We start from the raw sequence: 27,415 nt of genomic DNA on the forward strand, positions 1-27,415 counted from the left end.
CTGTAAACACAAAAGAAAGCATGTTCGGTGTTTGTTGTTGATGAGATTCAATGCGAAGTAGAGCGAGCACATATTTGTGTATGCGTGGTACTGGTAAAAAAGTACAAGGCTTCCCAAAGTTTCAGATGTGGCACAATTTTCTGAACTGCTTGTCCTGGTTTTGACACAAAATGAGTCAAATAGGATAGGTTCTGCAATATAAAAGTTTGATCATCAGGCGCACAATTTCACATTGAAGGGTTTTGTTCCGTGATGCCTTTTTTTTTAAATAGAATATAATAATCCAATATGATTTATTTCTGTGTCATTGGAGATGAAAACATTAGGGATAGTGTTTTAAAGGACCACAGAAGTCAACTGACTTCATAGTTGCCATTTACAGGAATCACGAAATGAACTGATGAGTCAATGCACTCCACGGAAAACATACAACAGCATTTAGTTTGACGTTCAACATTTTATTTGGTTGTGACAAACGGCTTGAGCCGTTTGTGCTTTAGGGAAAAGCATTCATGTTCATAAAGCCCAACCATATAAAAGGCAACACTTTTGATTGTTGAAAATGAAAAGCAGTTAAGAAATAGGCCAAGTGGTCCATTTACATGGCAGCTTGAGCTTTTTGTGCCACTGAACATTTTCCTCTGCCGCCATTATGGTTCTGTGCACCCAAACAGGACTGCATGTACGCCTCTCCAGGCGGTCAGGGACGGCTGCTGACTGGCTGCAGCTACTCGAGTGTGAAATGTGAGCCCATTATGTCAACAGATGTTACAGACAGCGGAGCAGAGCAAGCATGACATAAGGAAGGACATATTCCGGAGTGAGTGCAGAGCCCAAAATAAATGTGACAAAAAAAGAGAAGCGGAAGTTTTGCAGCTCATTATATTAAATACTTTCCGAATAAGAAATACAAATGCAGCAGTCGTGCATGCTCATCATGATTGTAGGTTTATGTAAGGCTGCCGATATGAAAAAAAAACGCCAATTAGATGTAATGACAAGATGGACACATGCTTGTGAGGCTTACTCCCATTCAAATTGAATGTGGTGGAAATGAACCATCAGGTGAAATCATTTAAGAGACGATCCATTTAATCCACTTTTGGACAATTCCCTGGGAGAATTCAGTAATTATGGCGGTGATGTGGTCAAATTAGAGCTAGTTTTCGAACAAACCAACAGCGATAATGTTCCATAAAACACACAGCACAACACAAAACTCCTCAAATAACTTCAGTTTGATACTGTAAACAAAAAAGGTGCTGAGCTGGCGAGTTTGCACAAAGAGCAAAGCAATACTTTTTTTCCTCATTGGACCCTTGTGTACCGTTGAAATCAGGTGACAGTTACACAAAGTCATGCTCGTAGGCAGTGAGCTCACACCGAATGTTATCCCTCCCAAAGTGCAACGTCATCTCTGGAAATATCCTTACGACGCCATTTGTTCATACATCTTCCTCCTCCTCACTAGGTCAGCCACACATTTTCTCTCTCACACTTTCATATGAGCTTCAGCAGCAGCTCGTAGGTGGCGTTGATTATGCCCCAGGAGAGGAGTGAGCGGTGGTAGTTGAGGTGGGCCCCCCGAAAGAGCATAGCCACGCTTCCACCTCGCTCCCGCCACACCGTGAGCAGCACCTGCCCACACGGCTGGAAGGCTCCGCCCACCCGAGACTGAGCTCGCGACTTAATCACGTTTAATGGGTAAAACATGATGCCGAGCGCCGCCCCCAGAACGCCCCCGCATACAAAATCGTTAACCAGGTGACCGGCCCGGCTAGTGGCTTCGGGGAGCTGTTCCTTTATGGGTCCTCGCAACCCGAAGAAGAGCACGTTGCTGGGGCCGTTGCGGAGGAGTATCGGTACGAGGCCACGGTAGCACTCCCGGAAACCGTACTCCGTCAGAAGTGTCCTGAAGGTATGCGCCGTATTGTTGAAGCGTCCGTGGTGTCGGTGGTCCTGAAGGAGCGTCTGCACACGCTCAAAGGGAGCAAGGAAGGCCTCCGCCGTCCCCGCCAGCGCAGCGGCGAAGCTCCGCGTGACCAGCTCCGGCACGCCGCTGCCCTCGGCCCGCTCCAGAAGAACTCGGGAGAAGTCCTCGTACAAGCCGAACATGATGGCCACTGTGGTGGTCTTCTGGAGAAGCGGGGGGAGCAGCCCCCTGTAAAGATTCCGAAGGCCGTCCCTCTGGAGCTGGCGTACCGCCTCGACCGCCAGAACGCCGTGTAGCTGCTGACGGAAGAGAACCTTCTGGATGGGAAAGGTCACCATGATGTTGGTGAAAGCCGCGAGGGAGCCGCAGACGTAATGCTTTCCTTGAGGTCCTAGAATGGCGCTCAGAGAGCCGGTGGAAAGCAAGGAGTGACCTCCTTTGGTCAAAGAGGCCGGCGGTGGCGGCGTCTGGGCTGATGGAGATTCCATGATGCCAAGGGAGACTCAGTGCTCCTGGAAAATCACATGAGACCTGCTCTCCTCGATAAACACCTGGCATGACACAGACAATATTTTCAGACCAGAGGTGCACAGGTACAAAAAAGAAGAAAAATTATAGCGTACCACCAGTGTTGAACCATAAGGAGTTCAAACAACGAGAGTTCAAGTTTCGGGCGAACGCAAACGGAACGCGTGTATTTTTGATTAACGTTTCTGTGAACAAGTTCATTATGGGTTCAATGAAAGTTTTCTGAATGGCAGTTAAAAAGGCGTGAACTCGGCCAGAGACACTCTAAACAGGCCATAATTGGGCAGAAAATAACATTTAGCAACCCCGGTGGCCACCAGCAGTCGCACTATGCCATCAAAATACGGTGCTTGCTTGGAGGGGAGCAAAAAAAAAAAAGGATGCAATATCAAGAATTAAAATGTTGAATTTTTAATTTTATGCAAAGAATGCAGGAGGAAAAAAATGACAGTATGCCAGAGGATAACGGCACGCAGAAACACATTTGGGGAATGGGGAAGTGGAGGAAGTGAACTTGTTCATATTTGGAACAACTAATTTAGTTAAAAGAAAAGCAGTTATGAACTGAACAAGTTCATGTTATGATTCGTGAGCTGAACTTTGAACTAACTTGTGTATAAAATAAACTTTCCCAGCACGGCATAACACATTTCTTCAGGTACCACTTGATAAAAAAAACGAGAACTATAATGAGACTTAACACAGGATTTAAGGAATAATTCTAAGAAGGAATTAAACACAGCCAGCCGCACAATCAGTAACGCAACAGAACACAACTGAATTGTTTTCTATTTGTTTTGATTTGTTGCAGTTTTTTTTAATTAAAATATCTCTGGATATATTATAAAGATATTTGCAAAGGTTACATAATTAGCATATTAAATCTCAGTGACTCGATTAAAAAAAAAAAAAGCTCCTTTACCATCATGAGAATTTATGTATGGGATTATTATAATTATTAAACTTAACTTTGTATTCTCTGCTACAATGAGCACTTTTTCTCTTTGACAATTGTGTCATGTTTGTGGTTCAAGGCATTCTACACTCAAGCAGGGAATGTATATATTATAGAGAACTCAAAGAGTACCTGTTGTGGCAGTTAATGCAGAAAGTGAACAACCGTGATCTTGGAAATATGACGAGGATGACATCATCATGTGAACAGCCACTAAACAACTTGAGCCCACGCCTCAAATGCAATTCTGGTGAGCCTGCATCACTCACAGTGCATGTCCATCCATCCATTATCGTAGCCACTTATCCTCACAAGGGTCGCGAGCGTGCCTATCCCAGCTGTCTTCGGGCAGCAGGCGGGGCTACACTCTGAACTGCTTGTCAGCCAATTGCAGGGCAAATACGAACAACAATCCGCGCCCACAAACACACCTGGGGACAATTTGGAGTGTTCAATTAACCTGTCATGCATGTTTTTGGAATCTGGGAGGAACCGGAGTACCCGAAGGAAACCCACGTAAGCACGGGGAGAACATGCATACACCACACAGGAAGGCCGGAGACGGAATCGAACCCTGCACCTCTGAACTGTGAGGTCATCGTGCTAACCAGTCAGGCTACCCAGATTTTGGAGGCGTTTGCCAAAGCAAAAATATTAGCACCAAAATCACTGTTCTGCTTAATGTTTGTTTTCACAAAAAGCTAATTTTTGCCAGATTTTAGGAGAAGCGGCTGAATTTTGTAAAACATTTGGTAGATTATGTGTTAATATAATCACAAATCCATCGATTCTCCGTACCGGTCATCCTCACATACAAAGGTCATAAGGACGTTCTTGAGTCAAGAATCTTGACGGCATTTGGCTGTCGCACCGCCGCCGGACTGAGCGTGCCTGAAATTATGACGAAAGTATGACAGACATGCTCACAAACAATGCAATATTATGTGGGTCAAAATGCACAAAAACTGTTGGCAGTGCTGAAAACACCTGGCAGTGAATGAGTGAAGTGAGGTTGCTTTAAGTACACAATGTGTAATTCTCTTTTGTCTTAAGCTTAGTTTGACAACGAACCTCAACTGGAAGTGGAAATAAACAGCTTCAAACGGCTTTTTTTTGAAGATCAATCCATCCAATATCTGAACCGCTTCTCGTCTAAAGTGTCAAGGGCGTGCTGGAGCCTATCCCAGCTGTCTACGAGCAGGAATTGCTCACTAATTCTATTGGCTACACGGCTCCTTTGTGAGAAGTGAGATGAGTTCACTGAGGCCATACAGCACTTCTTAAAGTTGTGGCCCGTAAATGTTTTCAGCAAGCAGGGTTGTAAATTCAGGGTTTGATGCTTCCTGCTGTAGACTTCCAGAGATTTGGACAGCGTGACCTCATAGATGTGGCTATGGTTAAAAGTATTTAAGTTATGTAATACTTATTTAAAATAAAAACTTTCATAAGTCCAACACAGAAAAATTTGCATTGTCTCAGCAGAAATAGTGTTTACGGGAAAAAGAAACCTGAAACAGATATCAGATGATTAACTATCCAACCTAATCTATCAGCAGCGTTATTTGTTATTTCGAGTGCTGATGTTTTTATTAATCATATCTGATAAATCTGATTGAATTGACCTGCACTATTTACTACTTTATTAGGGATGTAATGATTCACTCAAGTTTTTGATTTGATATTCAGTTCCCGATTTTGATTCCATTAGATTTCTTTTAAACTGCTGCCATGCTTGTCTCTGTGTACTATCAACGCAATATGCATTGATGTTTGGCGCAAGCGTGTAAATGTTTAGTGCTTTTTAAATGGACCCAAAAACGATAAACTATGCTAAGTTGCACTAATACTATGAAACTACCAATAAATACTAAAAGAAATACTTATAAAGATATTCCACTTTTATTGGGTACCAATCCATTGGTGCCTGAAAATACATGATAAAATTAAGGCAAACAGTTGAGTTCATGTTCAATCTTATTTAATTCTGTTTTGAATTTTAACGTTAATTCAAAAAATTTAGCCTGTCCAAGGTGACTTCGGGCGAAAGGCGGACGACACCCTGAATTGGTCGCCAATCAATCGCAGGGCACACGGACACATTTTTAAACTTGGGTTTGAAGATTGGGCCTTTTTGTAAGACGCTACGTTTAATAAGTCTAGTTAATAAATGGCTTGGATTGGCATTCATCACAGGGTTAGTCCGTCTCTGATGAGGCAGGAACAAGTTTATACACAGGCCTGAAATATCCTAGGTGTTAACCAGATTATTATTCAACCTCTGGCTGAGACAATTAACATATAATTGTAAGCACTACGACATCGTCAGCAACGTCGCAGCTGAACGGTTACCGTGCAAACATAAAGCAGCAATTCGTGCATCATTGTGCATACTTTGGCTTTAGTTATGGTGACGCGAAGCGCTCCTCCGCCTTAATGTCTTCGATCGATTGCGAACACGCCCTGTTTCATTGCAGTTTGTCCAGTAATGCTAGTTTTCGATCTTGATAAAAACAAATAGTCGTAAAACATTAATTATTCAAAAGGTGGAATGTGAACGTTTTAAGAAAAACGTGCAACACAGGAGGTTAGATGTCATCAAATGCTAGCATTCTTAACGCATTCGCTTATCATACCTGCTAGCTTGACTATAACAACTGATTTTGCACGAATAACCTATCAAAGTTATTAATTATGGAATGTATTGGGAACTACAATCACGGCATGTCAGTTTAGCATGCTAGGTGGCTAACCTGTCAGCCTCTGAATGGACAAGGCGCTGCATGATGACAGGTTGTGGACACTGGACTGAACGGACATTGAACGACAGGAAACAAAGGGGGACCTCCACGTTTAAAAAATTGCGACCTTAAATGTATCCGTACCTGCTGAGTGTTGCAGTCGCTGTCCTGTCCTTTCCTGTCCTGTCCCGCGACAGGTGGAGAGCACAGCACCCAATCTACTTCCCTGCAGGAAATAGGCCACTGGTCTAGGTCGTGTCTGCAGCACCAGCAACAAGTCCCACTTCTTCTGTCTGAACTGTACACTGTACTGACTATTGGTTTGCGTTATCGCCATCTAGTGAATAGATGTGTAATTCTAGGTAATGTAAATGGTAAGATTATACAGTATTTTGATGGTAAGCACTAAGCAGTAAATATATGGCTGTTGTCGTTGATGATAATGCTTATTGTGGTTCCATAATAAAAGATGGTTGGCTCTTGATGTGATAAGGTTTCATATGCAATATCCGCTCGAGACACTGAGGGCAGTTGCAAACTGCATTGTGGGGATTTCTCCATTAGATGTCACTAACACATAGTCAACCCACACATGTATTGAATAACCATAACAAGACTGTAAACCACTAAAACCAGTATAATTGCAAGATACATTTTTCTTTAGATTTTAAAGTCAGTCGTGCCAAACGATACTGTATATACTATTTGGAGGCCAAAATATTGTAAAAAAAAAAAAAAAAAAAAAAGACCAATCATTGTCATTTTTCACGATTTCCACCAATCAGAGCAGATCGTCACCAGATGATGTCCTTGTTTCTCAAATGAGTGTATACTGTCGTAAAAATTAGGATTGCGCTGTAATTTTATTTCAGACATGTCGGCATTCGTTTGAACCCTAAAACAACTACAAGATAACCTAGTGAAATCTACTACCTAGTCGTCAGCAGCACACAGTTGAAATTAATGTATTCCCAAGCGATTGATTTGATGATGATGATGATAAAGATGATGGTGATGATGATTTAGGTGGAGTGGGTTTGATTCACGCATTTATGTCCGTGCTTTGACTGTTGCGGTTGTTTATTTTTACAGTCGTTGTCTATGGCTGCCGTAAAGTAGGGCATTTACGACAGCGAATGACGTCACAAGTAAACCCTGAAATGATCGACCGTCGGGGATAATTACAAAAAATATATATAAGTTGATCTCTTTTACAATGCGTGTAGCATCACACGCGAACTCATGCATGTTGACTGTTACCAATAGGCGTAAATTGGAACACAATAAAACCAACCAGATAAAATAACCCCGAGGACTAGCTTGATAATGCTAGCGTCGGGCTTCTTATAGCTTGCTGGTGATAGGTTGTGCTTAATCTTGCTAATGTAACTTGCTCCCGCTACAAGACAAGAATTCTGTATGCCAGAGCTGGACTACAACGAGAGCTACAGTTGGAGGTAGTTTGTCGCCTTCGATACAAGCAACTGTTCTTCACAAATGTCAGCGCAAAAAGACTGCGAGTTTTTGGTCAAAAGAGCTCGAGAGCTTGTTCCTGATGACCCTTGTGCGGCTAAAGCCTGGCTCATAACTGCCAGAACGCTTTACCCTGCCGACTTCAACATTCAGGTAAGGTGGGCATGCTTTTTGGTTATCAAGTCTTCTGGTACACTTGTACCGTTTAAAGAAATTCTACTTTTACAAAAACTCAATGATGAATTCCTAATGAATGAGTTCAAGTCATCTAAACCACGATCAGTTCTTTTCAATGCAAACGTGTGCAAAGTCCCTGTGTCACAGTAATCATTCTTCTCCACAGTATGAAATGTACATCATTGAACGCAATGCAGAAAGGACATCTTGTGCTGGGAGGTTGCTGTATGACATGTGAGTAACATGCTCAGTAAATGACGTCTTGGAGCGGCAACACATTGATATTTCGTCCATCCTTTAGGTTTTTAAATTTTCCAGATCAGCCTATTGTGTGGCGCGAGATCAGTGTCATTACAGCAGCTCTGCGCAGTGATGCTCAGGACAAACATTCTCTGTTCCTTCGAGGTGAGAGAAGTGTGCATTGTTATGTTATAATACTCTCTTTGAGGATTTAAAGCCTATTTTGATGGCTCTATTGTCTTCACCAGGGCTTTTTGAAACATTGCCTGGTCGTATACAGTGTGAGATGTTGCTGAAGGCAACCGAGCAGTGCTTCAACACTTTGGAGAAGGCAGAGATGCTCTTGCTCCTCCTGAAACGCTTTCCAGAGTCCGTGGTCCAACATGGGGTGCGTGATTCATAACAAAGCAGTGAAAAAAAGGGTAATCAACTTGACAATGCGATGAAATATAATTGAATGATCCGTTTGTGTCAATAGGTGAGTCTGGGTGAGACACTTTTAGAAGCAGAAGCATCTGAGAAAGTGGAATCACCGATCAACTGCTTCAGAAAACTTTTTGGTCCGTAAACACTTTCCTTAGTGCTTGCAATTATTTGCTTGCAATTATTTTCTAGAGTTAAAAAAACACTTGCAAAGTGCAGTTAGAAATTATGAACTTGATCACAGGACACTGTTTTACCTCAAAGACACAGTATGAAATAATAGTCAAACTGTCACCACCATGTAACACCTGCTCAAAAGTTTTAAAGTCACATTTTAACCTTAATAAATGTCATGTATTGAAATAAGTTAATCACCAATGTAAAAATGACAACCCTAATTTAAATGATGAATAATTTAGGTGTAAAGCAAAAGTAACATTGGTCAACAGCAAATTTTAATCAGAGATGGCTCTGTGTGTTCGAAAATGTATTTTTGACACTAATTTTAAAAAATGTCTTTACTTTTTTTATAGCACGTGAGGCATATGAGATATTTTCATTTTTCTTTTTGTTTGACCTACAAAAGCTTGTGCAATGCAGATTTTACCATACATTGTTATTTATAGTTATGATGTTTCAGAAATAAAAAGTTGCTGAACCTAGTTTCTGCCTTTGTATTACAGTGTGTGACGTCCTTCCTTTGGTTATAAACAACATGGACATGCGTCTGCCAGCCAGCTTGATGCAGAAATACATCCTGAAAGCTGCTGAATTCTACATCGGTTATGTCACCCGGGGACCTTCACCCGATGGACAGATAAATGGTGCAGTAGATCAGCTTGCTTGTTCTTGACTTCTGTGGTTTCATTTATTCTGACAGCAGTAACATTCAGCTTTGTCTTTTTATTCCTTCTGTTAGCATCTCAAGAAGGAGGTCCCCTAAAGTCTCCCAGTGTCTCCCGTGGCTCCCAGCGCTACATTATAGACGGCTTGTCGGAAAAGTCTTCAGTGGTCGCCGATCCTTGGGAGAGGCTGTTGGACCTCCTTGCTGTCGTCGGCACTCGATGTGAGTGGCAGGGGGACAAAGGACAGAGGTAGACAATCTATGATGTCTCTTTTTACCTATAAAATAGTTATTTTGTATTGTATAAAAATGATCAAATATCATGCTTGTTACTCATCACTGTTATAAATCAACAAATATGCCATTTTTCAAATGGTAGTGTTGGAATACTTAGCGCTTTCATAATTCATAAAATCGAGGATCCTTTGTAGTCTAGTTGATTGAATATTTTGAAGCCCTTGCTCATCATCCCACTGATGCCACCACAGTGATTCCTTGTGTTCAATCATGGTTATCTTATAATGCCGATCCAGCAAATAAAGGATGGGTGCTTTTTTATGATTTTCAATTGAAATACACATTTTATTCATTAGCTCCACTCATAAATGTATGCTGTTAGTACAGTACATCCATTTTGACAAGCTTTGTATTTTTCTAATTTTGATGATTAAGACTTCAAATTTGGAATAGCTGCTATGGTTGAAATTGGATTTCTAATGTATAACATGTAGCTTTGCTGGACTTAAATTGGCGTGCAGTCATGGTTGAAACTTAAATAATATTTGTTTGAAAAATGTTTTTTGTTTGTGCAAAAAATTATGGGAGTATAAATCAAGGACTCTTAAGGCTTTTGAACTAATCTGTTGGGGTGTACTCATTAATGTTGGAGACTGTAATAAAGATTTTTGATTTTAATTAAAAAAAATTAAAAAAAAAAGACAGCAATATAATACCTTTGCTAATGTATTTGTACCTCTATTTTCTAGGAGCTATATCGACTTACTTCAGAGAGTGAAGGAGCTGTGTCGATACTTACCAGGCCTTGAGGGAGACACCAGAGCTCGCTGCTGCAGTCAGGTGGTTATCTGCACCGCCCTCGTCCTCTTCCGCAACGCCTTCCTCTATGTCTCAACTGTACAGCCGGCGCTGTTCCAAGGTTGCTGCACACACGCACACAAACATTGACTCACTATGTTAAAGTGTATGAAACCTGACGACCTGTTGGTTGTATTCATCAGGTGTGAATACCCTGAACTTGGGCCCGTGGATTCTAGTGGAGGATTTTAGCTCAGTGTACAATGATGTGGACGTGGAGAGAGGAACAGTCAAACACACTCACAAGAAGCGCAAAATGGCTGATGGTCGAGAGAAGACCATTGTGAGGATAATACCAATATACACCAATGAATGTATTCTATTATGTCTTCAATTACAGTGTCTGTGTGTGCGTATGTGTTATTCCAGAGCTCAGATGATGAGGAAGGCTTGGGTAAGGTGCGTGGTCGACACATCCTGGTGAACAAGACTGAGATGCCCAACTGGTCAGAGACTCTAGAGGGCTTTTATACAGCCAGGGAAAGCTGGGACCTTCTTCACTCCCATGACAGCCTTGAAACTGGTGATCACTTCCTATGCTCTTTTATGTGTTCATGTTCCGTTAGTCCCAGGGCACTTTGTAAAAATGGGTTGAGGAGCTTCATTTAGATTCAATTAGTGCTTTGCCATCATCGTTTGCCATCTGCCGGCAATTATAAAACTTGTGAGATTTTGGGCGTCACTTACTCACAGATTATCACTATTTGTGAGGGAACACTATAAATTTCAAATGATTGTGTCGTAATTTTTTTTATTTACATTTTTGGGGGGTTATCTTTTTTCTTTTTACAGAGTTCAAAAAGATTTGTGCCTCTTGGAAGACAGACAGCTGGCTGTGGTTCCGAATATTCCTCACTGACATGATCATCTACCAGGCAAGAAACAATTCCATAAACTGGAACAGTACTGAGCCAAGTCCTGTCAAGCTACTACAAACAATCACAAAAGTCCCTGACAGAATATTGTCCTATCATCTTGCTTGTTAAGTGAGGGTTTACCCTGTGTTTTCCAGGGACAGTACCGTAAGGCCCTGTCCAGCCTGCACCAGATGGCCGCCGTGCAGCAGCCCCTGTCGGGCCAGCAGAGTCCCTCGGGTCAGACCAGTCTGGAGCACCACCGGGCCCTCATACAGCAGGCATCTTGCCACTATGCACTGGGAGAATACAGGGTAAGCTCAAAAAGAAGCATGCTTGTTTCGTACAGAATGACTTGTCGCTGCTGCCACGAGGTTGATTTAATTGTTCATTTTTTTAGATGGCCTGTGAGAAGCTTCTTGATGTTGTCGGCGGACTGGTACCCCCGAATCATGCACCAACAAAGACCACTGAGGATCAGACAAAAGTCAAGACAAAACTGAAGAAAAGTAAGATATTTAGTTTTTGGTTGTTTCCGAAAGTGATTTGATCAATAGCAAAATCATATGAATAATTATTAATTTGTCCAAACTAGGTCATGACCTGAGACTGCTCCCATGTACCAGTAACGCTGTATTACCTTTCTGCCTCCAGTTGATGTTGGCCTGCTTCAAGGTACTGTATGTCCACCTTGTTGCACTACGCAGTGCTGCACTAAAACAAGCTCTGATTGACCATTTCCTTCTTTGTGCCACCCAGCCTCGAGCCTTTACAGACAACCGAGACGACCTGTCGTTGGGTCACGTGGTGGTCCTCCTGCAATATGACTGGCCTCAAGGCGAGATGCTCTTTCTAAAAGCAGTGGATAAAATCTGTCTGCAAGGCGGTTTCCAGTATGAGAATTTCTTCAACTATGTCACCAGTATCCTCCCTTACAGCCTCTTCATTTTCTATTCTAATCAGTTTTCTGTATGTTGGTTTAGTAGCCTGTGTGACAGAAAATTGGATTATTGAGCCATTGCAAAAAGGGAAATTTTTTTGGGTGTGTTTTCGACCACATTTTTGTTTAAAAATATCTGTCAAACAAGGTGATGCCCTATTTTAACAAACGCAGGCAGAAAGGAAGACATCTAAGCGTTTTTTTGTATTGCTGTCAAATGGCAACAATAGTCAAATTTGACCCAAGCAGGTTGTCAGTTTTTTTTTTTTCAGACAGTAAATCATTTCGGAGTATAATTCGTTCCAGTCAAAAAATGCAACATGAAGATGGCAAAAAAAAAAGAAAAAAAGTCGCTTTACAAAAACAAAGACCAAGAACTTGACTTGGACTCGCACCCAAAATCCCCGTTCCCCAATCGTGGGTGCATTCGGAAATATGCTCCGAGTGCGCAGGCGCGCACAGCTTCACTCCGACAGTTCGGAAACTCAGCACATTGTTCAAATGTTCCGTTTGGTTATACAGTGTGCCCCATGAAAGTCAACACGATGAGCAAGTCCGAACTCTAAATTTAATATATCGAGTACAAGTCGCACCTGGGTGTACGTCGCTGGACCAGCCACAGTATGAAAAATGCATCCAAATTTATCAATATGCTTAACCAGCCGCTGCTACGAGAAGCTGGGACTTCCTCCTGGGACCAAAATCTTAGCAGCGCCATACCCCTTCTGTTCTCTTGTCTTGGATGATCCTTGATCCTCACATCCTTTGTCAGACATCGACATGCTGGAGGAGTTTGCATACCTGCGCACCCCTGACGGAGGCAGGATCCAGCTGGAGCTGCTGCCCAATCAGGGAATGCTGATTAAGTAAGTACCTTACATTCAATCAGTCAGCATCCGCTCCAGCATACCCCAAGTTTTGTTGGTGTGTTGTTAAGAGAGATCAACTTGATAATCAGCTTGTCGAAGACCTGAGCTGAAAATAAGCTGTCATAGGAGCGGGCTTTAAAAAGAGAAGGGTTATGCAGTATCTCATGAAATTGAGTACACCTCTTGCATATTTGGAATTTTTTTATGGGTGAGTGCAGAAGAAGAAATTACACTTTGCTATAATGTAAAGTACTAAGTGTAAATGAACTATCCCTTCAAAATAACTAAACACAGCGATTATTGTCTAGACTGCTGGCAACAAAAGTGACTACAACTGTTTATGATTTTTCACAATAATTACGTATCAACAAATTTTTCACATTTTTTAAAATCAGAGATGCAAGAAACTTTCTCGATTCTTTTTTTCAATTGATTCTGAATATGACCTAATTTTTTCCGAGCACATCAGGTTTCATAATGGCAATAATAACATCATAATAGAAATATTATATAGAAATATAATATGTACTATTTCGTAATGCTTCTGAATTAAGGGTTCGGTTCAGCAACAGGTGGATTTTTTTCTGACACATCAAAGCTATAAATTACCCATAAACTACAACGCATGGTAAAATCCGTGTTGTGCAAGCTTTTATAAGTCAAACTTAATAAAGAAAAATGCTAATTTCTTAATAACCTGATGTGATAGAAAAAAATGGACATTTGTAGCAGTCAGCGTCAAAAATACGTTTAGTGTCACTTAAAGCCATCTCTGAATAAAATTAGCCGTTGACCAGTGTAAATAATGACGTGATGAGGATGTGAAGGCACTGATCACCTCACTTATTATCAACGATGATTGAACAAGGTAGGAAACGAACACATCTACAACATTCCTAAGATATCCCAATATCTGATCACTGTTGTTACTTTTAGAAGGGGCCTCGGTGTGTCTTTTTCACATTTTTAGCGTTTATTTGTCATAAGGCGTCATACTGACCTTGCGGAGACCAATATGAGAGTACGAGAGGTGATAACACCAAATGTAACACTAACAAGCCAAATGACACCTTGGAGGAGAAATTGCTCATTGGGCCCAATGTGGGCAATTTCCCCTAAGGATGTGCTCACTTTTGTTGCCTGCAGTTTAGATATTAATGGTTGTGTGTTGAGAGGAAAGTACAATTTATACTGTGATACAAGATTTGCACTGACCGCTCTCCAATGTTGCAAAGTGGCAAAATTCTTCTCTATTGTCCCATGAAAAGATATAAAGTATTTCCAAAAATGGGAGGGTTGTACTTACTTTTGTGAGATACTGTCTGTCAAATTGCTCCATTTCCACTTTCAAAGTTGCAGACTTTAGCACACTTAAATGCAGCCACACTGACCGAGTGTTTGAATGTTGCTGTCCCTCAGGAACCCTAGGCCCGCCCTGGGGTTGGAGTTAAACACCCTTCTGCTACAAGGGGTGCAGACGATGGACAGGTACCCCAGGCCCCTCCTACCACAGTGCCCATCCCTCCCCCCGCACCAGTCACCATTCATTCCAAACTCCAACACCTATCATACCGACCCCGCTCCCTTCCAGAATTTTATTTGGGCCAGTCATTAAAGAACAAGTCGTCGTCGCCGTTTGGTTGATTTGAGCCATCGCTCGTCTTTCTGTGGTCATCACCGTTGTTAGTTGAGACGATGTCGTTCTTGTTGTGCAGTTAGTTTCTTTTGGCCTTTCCACAGCACTTGATCTCATTTCATTTGTGCTTATATTTCACGTGTACTGTTGATTGATCTCTTGTTGTTCAACCACGTCTGATTGATATATGTCACGTTCAAACATTTGTCTCTAAACGCAATGACCGTTTCCCTGTGCTCTCTTGCGTAGACACCACACAGTGACGAGAGGGATCACCAAAGGAGTGAAGGAGGATTTCCGTCTGGCCATGGAGAGGCAAGTGTCACGGTGTGGGGAGAACCTGCTCAATGTGCTTCACCGTTTCTGTATCAACGAGAAAATCATCATCGTCCAGTCTCTCCCTTGACACTTTTAACACTCGCAAAAAGGAGGTTTGACAGATTTTTTTTTTTAATGGAAGAATTTGGAAACAGCACCTCATAGTGACCACACTGGTATTCTTTTTTTTATTTTTTAATAATAACCATATGTAGTTAAGTACTGGTGTGCTCGCGTCAACATGCATAACACAGTATTTCAAGTGGTTTCATTATAAAGTGATATTCTGTCACAATTTTGATAAAATAATTGACATTTTGATTATCTTTGTGAGAAAGAACGGAATTGTTATTCTCTTCTGAATCATGACCACTACCACCGTTTGGCACAAGATGGCAGCAGCTAGAAATTGCATTCAAATGAAAATGGTGACAAAGTTGGTAACTTCTATGGGAAGCCTTGACTACAAACACTAGGATACCTTGCTGACATTTGTCAAGCAAAGTGAGCCACATAAATACCTAGTTTTGGAACTCCTTCGATTGTGCAAGTGTACTTGGATTCTCCTTTTTTATTTTGCTGTCGTGTATCTTAGATTTTCCTTGAATTGTAAATAAAGCAGTTAACAACCCTGGTGTATTATTTAGATTTAGATTTTTTTTTTTTTACTTGACAATAAAGCATTCGTATTGGCTTTTGACAAACAAACGTGTTATTGAGATGAGTTGCAATTTTTTAATGTGAACGAAACATCTTAAGTACCAATTTTCACATTATGTATTTTTATGTTGTATGTTGCTAAAAAAAGAAAAGTATAAAATCCAAGAGCGCTGGAAAAAACTAAATAAAAAAAAATAGCGATGAACTATTCAGAGCGTGTCGATTTTCATCAGGCGCCACTGCCTAACCCCAGAATTATTCAATTTGATCAAAATTTAAACTAGGAGGTTTAGCCTCAACTCTGACTAAGTAATTGAGTGAGAATACATGCGACATATTACAACCCAAGACATACAGTATTTGACCAAATGTTGGGCTTTATTATCAAAACACAAAGACAATCTACTTCCTGTTCTCCCCCTGGCGTTCAGTGCTTGAATGGCGCCCTGTCCAAGTACCGCATGCGTAAACATCTTGACAATCTTTAAGACGCTGTCAAGATTTTCTTGAAAGGTTGTACTATTCAAATTCCTCATATAATGTTCCCCAACGCTTACCAGCGCATGCCTTTTACAGGCTAGCCCTAACTAACGTCTCGTGGGATGTGTGGCTGCACATGTCAGAAACCACTACGACCTCCATTCTTTTCATTTTACGCAGACAAAACTGACAGTACAACTCGTCGCACACTGCCTTTATTACAACAACTACGGTAGGAATAAATACAACATTGACACCCGGTTTAGTAGCACATTTGAAGCAGGGTTACTCCCATCAAAAATACTTTTTGAAACAGTCTAAGGCTACCTTCCCAACATCAATATGACAGCAATTGAATCATTTTGATGTCATATTGATTCTGATTTGACATCAAATGGGTTACATTGACTGTCATATGTGCTCAAAAGTGAGTTTTATATATACACTATTCACAAAAAGTACGGAATATGTGACTTTCAAGGAAAATTTCAGTGTAAACCAAATAGTCACTCTAAACTAAACACGTTAACTTAATCTGACCGTCTTGAAACATTTGAACCTTCTAACACGGAGGCATTCAAGTTTTGAGGTCAGCTGTAAAGGTTTATCCTAAAATTTTACCAGAAAGCCAACAACCCCCGCCCTTTTGCGTGTAGTGTACTCTACGTATATATAAATCTAGGCAAGTGATGTGTGACATAACTATTTTTTCACAGTCTTTTATTGTGTGAGTACAGTGCAAGACTTGTTTTCATTGCACAAAATTCCTTCAAATATACATGTTCAAAAAAAAAAACATACCAGCACAAATTATTAGTACACACTCACCAAAACATTCTAACCAAGAAATAATAAAAATAAATCAGCATATTCTATATGCTCATACCCAACGAATAACAATCTTTCTAAAGAGCATTACAGGTTTAATTCTTAATTGAATTTGCATAGCCAAGGAAAAAAAAAACATCTGGGCGAAGTTTAGTTGGATTAATCTGACTAATCATCTCGTGAGAAAATGAATGTCATTGTGCTTGGGGTGTGTGTATGTGTCATACAGAGGGAAAATGAAGTGTAAAAGAATGATTATTTAGCATCATGAGCTTCCTGCAGGTCCTACGCTCCAACTTCCAAGAAGAAGGTGACGCTCCCAAGGTAACGGTCGGTGGGCGAATCGTTGATGATGCCTTTCCCGTTCAGCTTGCACTGCACTTGGATGTGAGTGTCGTACTGCACTCCCGAGAAGCGCACGGCCACCACCGGGGACGAGTAGTTCACCTGATGGCCCAGGCCCAGACGTCAGGACATAAAGGTGATTGTGTGGCAAATGGTTTGCATTCATTTCTTTGGAATATGCTCTTACGTGTCGGAGTTTCCCGTAGTAAGGATAGTACTTCAGGTCAAAAATACTCCTGGGGAAAAATTGTATTTCTCCCAAAGCATCTGGTGGTCCTCTCTGAAAGTGACATTTATTGAGAGACATTAATTAAATGTTTATTATTTTTCATCGTAAAATATAATTCTAATTTTGTAATATAGTGGTTCCACTTTACAGTCTCAAATTACAACACGCATATTAAAAGGAGATGTTGATTGATACCTTGACTCCACAAGTCACGTTGACCGGTTTTCCTTGGCCAGGCAGGTATCCAAGAATCTAGAAGAGAAAATGTTTTATTTTAGCAACATTTGTCCATTATCTGTTTTCTGGAATATGGGAGGAAACTGGAGTAAACCCACCCAGGAATGGAAAGAACATGCAAACACAGAAGTCCACACAAATTAAGCAGTGACTCATACTTTAATTTTAAAGAAACCCACCAAATGTACTTATGACTAATTGGCTGTACAAATACTTAAAATCGCTTTTAATGAAACACACTGAAATGTCACAAGATGTTTCCCAAGGCCTGGCTAATAGCAAAGCAGTAGTTGGTGTCAAGGAGGTACCGAATTGTTGAACTAAGATCTTTGCATGTCAGAGAAGAGATAGGTTTAGCCTGGGTTGTTAGTGGAAGTTTCAATTTAAAAGGGAAGTCAACTCAAACATTTTCTTTACTTTTATAGGTTTTATGTGCCCCCAGTAGTCTAAATATGACATTCTGACTGATGATGCGTTTGTGGAATATGAGTTAAGGCGCAAAATCCACCAGTTTTTATCCATCTCAGGTCTGGCTCTTTTGTCGCTCGCTATCAACTGAAAATGACATCACAGTTGCTCAGGGCTCAGGTAACAAACAATCATGGCTTACCTGTTTTCTAAAGCGGATGTCACGTGCCTAAACATAATGGAAAACAGGGGCAAGGGGGTTTGTACGGCGGACGTCACACTTCAAAAGTTAATCGGCGACGTGGGCCATCATGCAGTTCCACGGACCCAGAAATAGACCGGCCGTTTGTGAAAATCGACACATTTTCCAGAATTTACTGTTGGCCAGCATGCCCTTGATTCGAGGCGATGGTAAAATTTTAGGTGCTGTCAGTCGCTCACATTTCTCAGCTATTCTCTCCATCGCGACAGCAATCGTTAAAATCTGCAAATAATTGACATTTCGCTCCCTGAAAAAGTTTTTAATTCCTTAAAGATGTCAAAAAAATGAGCTACTTTTGTCTGCATGAAACTTCTTAACTCACTTCACCATACAGTAGCTCCTTGACAACAATATGCTGGCAAAACACTACTTTTGTCTAAGTGAAGCTCCTAAATTCACTTCAGCATAATTCCTTGGCTCCAAGATACCACAAGATGGCAACCAAGGCGTTTATTGCTATCATCAATTTTTGTCATCTTGTTAAAGCGGCCGCAAGGTGTGACTGCATAACATGCTGCCTTATATTTGTACCACTGACTTAAAGAAAAAAAGTCCAGTCCTTTCCAGCCTTACCCTGTTCATTCGGAGGAGGATACACGGCCTCCCCTGCGAGTAGCCGTAATGGGGGTCCTGCAGCCCTGAGCACTCCCCCAGCCATGACCTCTTGAACTGGCACGCTTTCCTCTCGGCGTCCTCCTCCAAGTCTTCCTGCATGAAGTACCTGTCCTGTGTGCAGCGGATGTTCTTCCTCTCCTGCGCGCCATCGTTGTAGGCTAAGGGGGTGAAATAGGGGGATCGGGGCTTGAATAAATCTTCGCAATAGCTCTTCTTCCCTGCCAAGGCCTCTGATTAAGGCAGTATGAATGGATACAAGCGAAGCGAGGGGATGGGGGTGGGGGCACACACAAAGAGGCTATCCCTTCCCAGCATGCAATGCCGGAGCAAAAGACTACGGGACAAAGGTACTGATGAGGCTCAGCGAACTGGGTTTTATTCAGCCTAGCCTCCTAAGTGGCGCAAACTCACGTCGTAGGTGTTCATCCATGGAGCGGGCGTAGCGCTTCCATGATTTGCGGTCGGAGGCGTTGAAGGAGATGTCGTGACCTTCCAGGTGTGGCGCCATGGTCATACCTGCCAGTGGAGACCCACAGACAGTCAACTGTGACGAGACACGAGTGGGTATCCACAGGCAGAAGGAGAGCAGGTGGGAGGCTGAAGACTTGATTGATGGAGTGGCATGTCTGAAGTCTAATAAGTTTCTAAAATTTTTACACCAAATACCACCCCCCCCAAAAATATTTTGCTTTGCAGAGTCCACCATCATGACCAACAGTAAAATACAGTAATGTCGATAGTTCGTTAAAAAATAAGAATCCCATTATATTTATTATTCTGAGTCACCGTATCATTATGCAGAGGAAAAATAACAATTTAAGTATTTCATGAAAAAAGTGTCATATATTGAAGTGAAATACCAATTGTGCTTTTAGTAAAAATTGAAAGCAAGCAGTTCACATTTAATGTTCAAGTTAAATGTAATTAAACTGGAATTGAAAAAAAAAAAATAATATAGTTGAAAAGTAAAAACTAGATTTCTTTTCCCAAACAATTTCTATTCCCAATTATTGATTGTATTTCATGTATTAAATGTCCATTTTATCACGATTTCATTCCGGGATTCTTTTTCATACCACAAGAGGGAACGCGCTTACCACTAGTGCTATTCCGGCCACACAAATATGATTTTGTGCAAAGCGATATTTTTGATGGGCAAGCATAGAAACAATTCAATTAAATTACACTTAAAAAAAATGAAAACCCGACGCAAAAAAATGTTCCGACCTTGGCGTAATATCATACAAAGACACCCAATCGATTTTGTTGAGGATGTTGAAAAAGGAAGCAAGGAATTTATTGCTTTTTTTTCTGTCAGTCTCCTGATAGTCTGATAAAAATAGTTCCCAATTGTTGTAATAACATAATTAATTCAAAATCATGAATTATGGTACAATTAGATAAGATATTAGCAGCTACCTGTGGGGAATAATATTTTATATAGTTTAGGCACGACTCTTTGCTTAACCTAGCTGATGATGTCATTGAGGGTCATGCTTATATAAATTGACCCCACTGTTATGTAACAGTCGGTTGGAAGTGCAGAACGTCTCGCAAACAAAAAATTACAGATGTCGGTAGAGTAAAGATTTACTTTAAATTAAAGCTCAATGGATGGTTGGGCAAGCAATTCAACAGTCCTTTTTAAATGGGTTCGAACCAATGACGTCAGCACAATGTTTTTTTTACAGGGGTTAACTTCTTTCAACACTTCTGTGACAATTTGTTATGTTAAAATAACTTTTGGTCATTAAATTCCAGTCATAATATGAACGTGGAATGTTCCAAAGGTAAACTAACTAAAAACTATTTGAGGCTGCGACTGAACAATCGCGTTGTCATCGTGTTCCAATTATTTGGGCTAATTCAAACGAATCGACTAGAAATCGCCGAGATATTCCGATGCAGTGTGAAAGGTGTGGGGTTTCGTTTACCTGGTGGCATCACTCTGTCGTTATAGGTAGGATGGTAGGGACTAATAGACCACATGAGGCAAAATATACAGCCGCCAAACATGGCTGCCAGGAAGGTATAAAGTGCAGCGTAGAAGAGAAGGATGAGGCCTAAAAAGTGAAAGAAAAGAGTTATTAGAAGAACTCATGAGACTTCAGTTGGATTTAATGCTGGAATATCATGTGAGGTACATAAAAACCTTTCTGCATATGAACATTGCATTTGGACTGAAATCATCTGTAATGACCCAATGTGCGTTTATTATTATTTATTTCTCCAGCCTAAGCTTCTTGGCTTTCCGTTTTTTGGCGACCTGACTTCAAGGGCATCTTGCCGTCTCGCCTCCACTCACTGTATAATGGTGGACTGAATTGTTTTACGTAAATGGAGAGGGGGAGGCGTTGAGAAAGTTTCCTCAACAAATACACTTATTGTTGCCACCGATGCATTGTCAGTGAAATATTGATATGTGTAATTGTACGTTTATTACTGAGTGTCATTTTATTTTCTCAGGATTATAATTCTATTAAGGGCCATTCTGTTGATCATGGGCCCCTAAAATCCTTCTCCTTATTCCGCACTTTTCCACGCCCCAGGTTGCAATTTATAGATGTTTGAAATATTTTGTCTAATCGGATTCTTAATGTTATTTTTTACATCTTATCACAAAGTCCACTTTGAGGGAAAAAAATGGACACAAACCTAAATGAATTTTTTTCGTTTTTCTAACGAGGCTCAAATGACTGACGTTTTGCTGTGTGGGCACTTTTCACAGGTCGGACTATGTAGTTGCAGCCATGCCTCGTGTCCCCCGAGTCCACAAAGGCCTTCCTGTTTGAGCCCAGTGAGAATTCTTCCAGCTGTCTTTTCACTCAGGAACACAGTGAACCTCCGGTGGACATCGTAGTGAAGGTTTTTTTTTTGTTTGTTTTTTTTTGCAGCCATGGAGGCCCGGCCAGCTCCAAGGAGCACCAATCAGCCTGCTCTGGTATTGTATGGACGCGCTTACTCACTCGCTCATTCTTCCCCGGGATACGTGGGCCCCTATTCCTCCTTAAGGGTGCACTCATTGACAAGATGGCTGCAGCATCCAGCATCGTTTTTTATTTTTTTATTTTACCCAGATAAGATAGATATTCTTGACAAATGTTCGTAGCAAACGTTTAGAGGGGGTCGGCGGGGTGTACGTGTTAGCTTGCTCCAAGGGGGTTATGCAACCATGATGAGTTCAGTGTAGGGGGGTCGCCGCAGCTTTGGGAACGAGGATGTGGAGAGCATGTTAAGAGCGGATGGAATGTGATTTCTGGCTAACGCGAGGCTCGGAGCGCCGCGCTCCCACTGGGATCCCGTCCCCAGGCGGGCTGTTTTTCTCGGGAATTGTCTGTGCACCTATCTAAACACCAGTGACACACACATACACGTACACTAGACTGGAAGAACTGTTCAAGTTTCCCCAAAAGCATCCCTTCAGGAAGGGTGTGCAACCTAGGGCTTGCGGGCCCTTTACGGCTTGCGGGAACATTTGATCTAAACCGAAAAACGAAGAAAACCTTAGAGGCACAGATTGTATGAAGATAAAAAGAACAGTTTTCTCCACACAGGAAGGCTGCATCATTATATGAACTGATCTGAGAACTGAGATGCAGGTGAGCCAACCACTCACCACTGTGCTGCCGCATTTGACCCGCTAATTATGATGCACCAAGGCTTCGTGCACAAAAAAACAATCGGGCTGCTTTTGTCCCAGTTTTGCTCCTTCCCAACCAAGGACATCGATCGTGGTCTTATGTCTTAAGATTAGCCCTTGATCTGAGGTGTGCTGTGCATGGAATTGTGCAGATAATCGGGTCTGAAATGGGTCAGGGCTGGCAATCTCAAATATTAAATGTGTTCAATAATTACAAACATCTTTGTGCGTGGTGAAAGCCGACCTCTCAAGTCATTTGATTCCATGAACTGGGACGTGAACGTAATGAAGACAATCAAAGAAGGAAGCGGAAGTAAAAAAAATAAACATGTCGTACCGGATGAGTTTTTTTGTATAAAAGTGGGTTCCCCAGACAGCAGGAAGTGTTTTCCAAAGCAAAGTGTCAGTTCGTCTTCGTGTTTGTGAGATCACGTGTGATCATGTATGATCGCGCTCATATGTGACTTGACTGCATGTGAAACTGAATCTTAGTGCGTAGTTGAGATTCTCCGATGAGAGCACACACACAATATGACCAAAATTGTGGCGTTTTTATGCGTGGGATCTGTCACAGAGCACAAAAAATGTCATTTAAAATTTTAAAAATCCTAATGTGTGTACCAGGCTTCAGTTACACTTATTACTTTATTTTTTTAATCTCTTTTTATATATTGCTACTTGTATAAAGTGCTATTTTAATTTAAAAAAAAAATCTAATAAATAAATGGCGGAGTTTTCAGTTTTTCATCCATAAGCCCAACCAAAATGCAAGAATCCCACGAGCCAGTAAACCTCTCCCCCGCCTTGCGTCAACTCACTCCAGCTCTTTCCCGAGCGGCCCATGAACTCCTTGGTCTCGGCATTCCACAGGTAGGTCTTCAAGTCGCTGATCTTCTGGTGCAGTGTCCTCCTGGGCAAGGGCCGGCGCTTCCACCTTTCGAAGTTGAGGTCCTCTTGCTCCAGAGGCTGGTGCTCGGCCAGCTCCTCCTGCTCCTCCTCCAGCTCCTGGCCGTGTTTGAGGATCACCTTGGTAGGCTGACGGAGAGAAGGGGAGAAAAGGCGCTCAACGCACATGTCCACCTCTGCCTGGTCAAAAGTGCTTTTTTTCTTTTCGGGAGAAAATGACCGACATTTAAGACGACCCTTCACTTGGCTGCATATTCATGATGTGGTCCTGTCTCCTGTCTCCGTGATTAGGCGGATCATAAGATCCCGCTGGTGACCTTCACGGCCCCACATCGGGAGAGACGACCTCCCTTGGAGCGGACCCTCCTGCTTGCATGCGGCAGCTCATGTCCAGATGTTTGGACTCGCAGACCCCAGGGGGACACGCAAGTACAGTAAGTATCCCCCGAAAGAGTCCCCACACTCTCCACATAACTAAATTTGAACACCTAACACGCTTATTTCATATCCTCAAAAGATGATTTTCATTTGACGTCATTTGAGCACTTACTGGACTTTTTGGGAGCGGGATCTCCTCAGCTCCTCCTTCTGTGGAACTGGGCTCCATCTTCTCAGCAAAAACCTACACGTCATTTGACATGTTTTTGAAAATGTTCAAATAGCCTGCAAACGAATCGAAGAGCCGCACCAATTTAACGGCCACAAAAATAAATCACTTACCTGAAGATTTTCCAGTAGAAAATGTCTTTAAAAAAGTGTGGAATATTAAAAAAAATGCTTTTTGTCAAAAGTTTTTAAGGGGTTTCATTAGAAAGTTTGAGGCCGAGGTGTGGAGAGCCTCCTTCATCTAAACGCCCAACATAGTGAATGAAGTCAGGAACTGAGAAACATGGGGGGGTGGGATACTAAAGTGCTTTCTTTTTTTTTTTTTTTTCTTTTTTTTTTTTTGGAAGGGTTCAAGGGACATTTTGGCAACGGCCCGGAGCCCGGCGCTGCATTCTACACACGCACACCGTTGCTCATTGTCTGCTAAGCTGCGCTAAAGCAAAGCCTGAATACAATATTTATAGCTGGTTGCAACACGAAAGACACAACCAATCATTTCCTTCATGCCTCAGTCATGTACCTGTGCAAAAAAAATGCTGTGATTGATCTATTTTATTCTGTTTGCAAGCATTGAAAGCAGTATAATTAATGACACGGTGACATGCGCTGGCACATGCATTCTGCATCTTACAGAGCCTCTTTGCAAGCGTTCAACATAAACCCCTCAAGTTCAAGGAGTCCTCCCCCCCCCGAACCTCCCTCCCACCGTCACACGAAGCCATCTGCACAACAGTCACGTAGCACCAAGTGCTAGCCTGGGTGCAAGTGGAAGAGGAGGACTCACTTGTGAGGCCGGCTTTCTGTTACATGAAAAGAGAAGTTGCGTCATGGAAAGAAAAACGACTGGATATTTGGAACGTGCGTCCACGCGTGCTTCTTTGTGCGAATTTCATGGTGAATGGGGGACTCATTCTCACTATGTTGCACTTTTGCTAGAAGCCCGCCAAAGGAGTTCATTGAGTGCCGTGATGACCCTAAAAAGTCATTTCAATGCATCGATCATGTTAAAATGAGAGTTTGGTGTTGAAAGGTACTGCTCGAGATGTGCATTTGAAAGTGAGGATTTTCACACAGGCAAACCCTGAATGTTGGTGACTGCACTGCATTGTGGTCTTGATCCAAGACTTACTGTGTACTCGAACAGTCTACCATCACACCCATCCATTTTCTATTGTGCTTGTTCTCATTTGAGTAACGGGTGAGATAGAACTTACTCCAAAACATTTTAGCCAAGATGCTCCGCATTACACGCTGGACTGGTCCAGTCACCACACAATGACAGGGCACCAACAAACATTCATTCACTCTCACATTCACATCACTGACAACACACTCGCCATACATAAAAGCCAGAGCTGAGATTCAAACCGTGAACCTCAGATTTGTGAAGTAGACATAATAACCAAGTTCACTATGCTGCCTTTATTTCCATCCATCCATTTATTTTCTATGCTGCTTATCCTCATTTGGGTTGTGGGTGAACTGGCGTCTATCCTAGCTGATTGGGGGTGTATGGTGTGGAGTGGGTGGCCCACCTAATCTCAAGGCACATATAAATAACAATTCACTTTCACATCGATGGACAGTTTCAAATTCCGTCCGGACATTTTTTATGAACCAAGCCCGAGGTTGGAGGCCAGAGGACGGTTAACTGACCGATGCCTGGCTCTGGTTTTCAGAAGCATGTTTTAAACACTTGCACGGCACTACACATTACAATTCAACCTACATACAATAATTATTTGACAGATAAATTAATGATTATACGGAGTCTGTACCACCTAATAATAATTTAAATGGTTTTCTGATGAAAATCCAAACGTCTGATAATGCAGATGCAGATGTCTGACAGCAGATGGGGCCAAAGTCCAATCTGATATCACACACGTCTATGAGGCGCCGTTCGGGACATAATTCAGGAATCGCTCTCACACTCACTAGTAGAATGCGCTCATACACATAGGTGAAATGTTTTCGCTCATACACACTAGTGAAATGCGCTCATACACACTAGTGAAATACGCTCATACACATTACTGAAATGCGCTCATACACATTACTGAAATGCGCTCATACACATGGGTGAAAATGTCGCTCATACACACTCGTGAAATGCGCTCATACACACGTGTGAAATCCGCTCATACACATGTGTGAAATGCGCTCATATACATTACTGAAATGCGCTCATACACATGGGTGAAAATGTCGCTCATACACAATACTGAAATGCGCTCATACACACGTGTGAAATCCGCTCATACACATGTGTGAAATGCGCTCATACACGTGTGAAATGCGCTCATACACATGGGTGAAAATGTCGCTCATACACAATACTGAAATGCGCTCATACACATGTGTGAAATCCGCTCATACACATGTGTGAAATGCGCTCATACACATTACTGAAATGCGCTCATACACATGGGTGAAAATGTCGCTCATACACAATACTGAAATGCGCTCATACACACGTGTGAAATCCGCTCATACACATGTGTGAAATGCGCTCATACACATGTGTGAAATGCGCTCATACACATTACTGAAAAGTGCTCATACACACTAGTGAAATGCGCTCATACAAACAAACACTATGACACGCTCGCTTAACAATCCAACATTTAAAAAAAATAATAATTTATTTAACATTTAATGGATGGGCGCCACGGCGATCGAGTGGTTGGCACGTCTGCCTCGCAGTGCAGAGATCCAGGATTCCAATCGGGGATGCGGCCATCCTGTGTGGAGTTTGCATGTTCTCCCATGCCTGCATGGGTCCTCTGGTTTCCTCCTACAGTCCCAAAAAAAGTCTCCTACCACACCGTCGAGTTTCCTCAATGACCATGGTGCTTGGTTCTTTACGCTGGGAGGCTCGCCATCAATGCACAGGAATCTTCAATGAAGTTTTAATGCTTCCATAAGACATGACCTGTTTATTATAATTATTTATTTATTTATACCAAGACATTTGTTTTTCGTCTCATTTCTTTAGAAAAAGCTACATTTGTCTGCAAAAAAACAATCGACGTAGAACCATTTTCGATAATAATACAATATTACACAATTTTAGGTTGCAATTTCATTTAATAAAACATTGACAATTATCTTTTGAAACACCATGTATGACTCACTTTTCATTTGTTATTCAACAAGCAAAACAGTGGCGATCA

At 41.7% G+C, this 27,415-nt stretch overlaps 3 protein-coding genes across 4 annotated transcripts; 1 reads left to right on the forward strand and 2 right to left on the reverse strand.

Moving 5' to 3' along the window:
• Positions 1 to 982: 982 nt before the first annotated feature.
• Positions 983 to 6,463, reverse strand: slc25a51b (solute carrier family 25 member 51b). The gene is made up of 2 exons (XM_088293463.1): positions 6,299 to 6,463; positions 983 to 2,484 (listed from the first exon to the last, which is right to left on the reverse strand). The coding sequence occupies exon 2, from the start codon at positions 2,419 to 2,421 to the stop codon at positions 1,501 to 1,503; it is 921 nt and encodes a 306-aa protein (XP_088149589.1). The 5' UTR covers positions 2,422 to 2,484; positions 6,299 to 6,463; the 3' UTR covers positions 983 to 1,500.
• Positions 6,464 to 7,253: 790 nt separating this feature from the next.
• ints10 (integrator complex subunit 10) lies at positions 7,254 to 15,654 on the forward strand. 2 transcript variants are annotated; one of them, XM_088295018.1, is made up of 18 exons: positions 7,254 to 7,780; positions 7,971 to 8,038; positions 8,106 to 8,209; positions 8,293 to 8,432; positions 8,523 to 8,604; positions 9,151 to 9,291; positions 9,387 to 9,561; positions 10,298 to 10,467; positions 10,550 to 10,689; positions 10,776 to 10,929; positions 11,199 to 11,281; positions 11,419 to 11,574; positions 11,661 to 11,769; positions 11,856 to 11,935; positions 12,020 to 12,182; positions 12,973 to 13,066; positions 14,489 to 14,557; positions 14,955 to 15,654. In XM_088295018.1, exons 1-18 carry the CDS (start codon positions 7,652 to 7,654, stop codon positions 15,109 to 15,111), a joined length of 2,214 nt encoding a protein of 737 aa, XP_088151144.1. In that variant the 5' UTR covers positions 7,254 to 7,651; the 3' UTR covers positions 15,112 to 15,654. The 2 variants fall into 2 exon arrangements, with proteins under 2 accessions (XP_088151144.1, XP_088151145.1); XM_088295019.1 differs by lacking the exon at positions 14,489 to 14,557 and having other exon boundaries at positions 7,255 to 7,780.
• A 711-nt stretch (positions 15,655 to 16,365) lies between these two features.
• atp1b4 (ATPase Na+/K+ transporting family member beta 4) lies at positions 16,366 to 24,505 on the reverse strand. The gene is made up of 9 exons (XM_088294939.1): positions 24,354 to 24,505; positions 24,184 to 24,255; positions 23,546 to 23,762; positions 21,022 to 21,150; positions 19,499 to 19,603; positions 19,046 to 19,245; positions 17,761 to 17,817; positions 17,524 to 17,616; positions 16,366 to 17,438 (listed from the first exon to the last, which is right to left on the reverse strand). Exons 2-9 carry the CDS (start codon positions 24,238 to 24,240, stop codon positions 17,277 to 17,279), a joined length of 1,020 nt encoding a protein of 339 aa, XP_088151065.1. The 5' UTR covers positions 24,241 to 24,255; positions 24,354 to 24,505; the 3' UTR covers positions 16,366 to 17,276.
• Positions 24,506 to 27,415: the final 2,910 nt, after the last annotated feature.

The sequence above is a fragment of the Idiotropiscis lumnitzeri genome, chromosome 4, assembly GCF_059441095.1.
Source record: "Idiotropiscis lumnitzeri isolate Australia: NSW breed Sydney's pygmy pipehorse chromosome 4, RoL_Ilum_1.0, whole genome shotgun sequence".
Taxonomy (NCBI): domain Eukaryota; kingdom Metazoa; phylum Chordata; class Actinopteri; order Syngnathiformes; family Syngnathidae; genus Idiotropiscis; species Idiotropiscis lumnitzeri.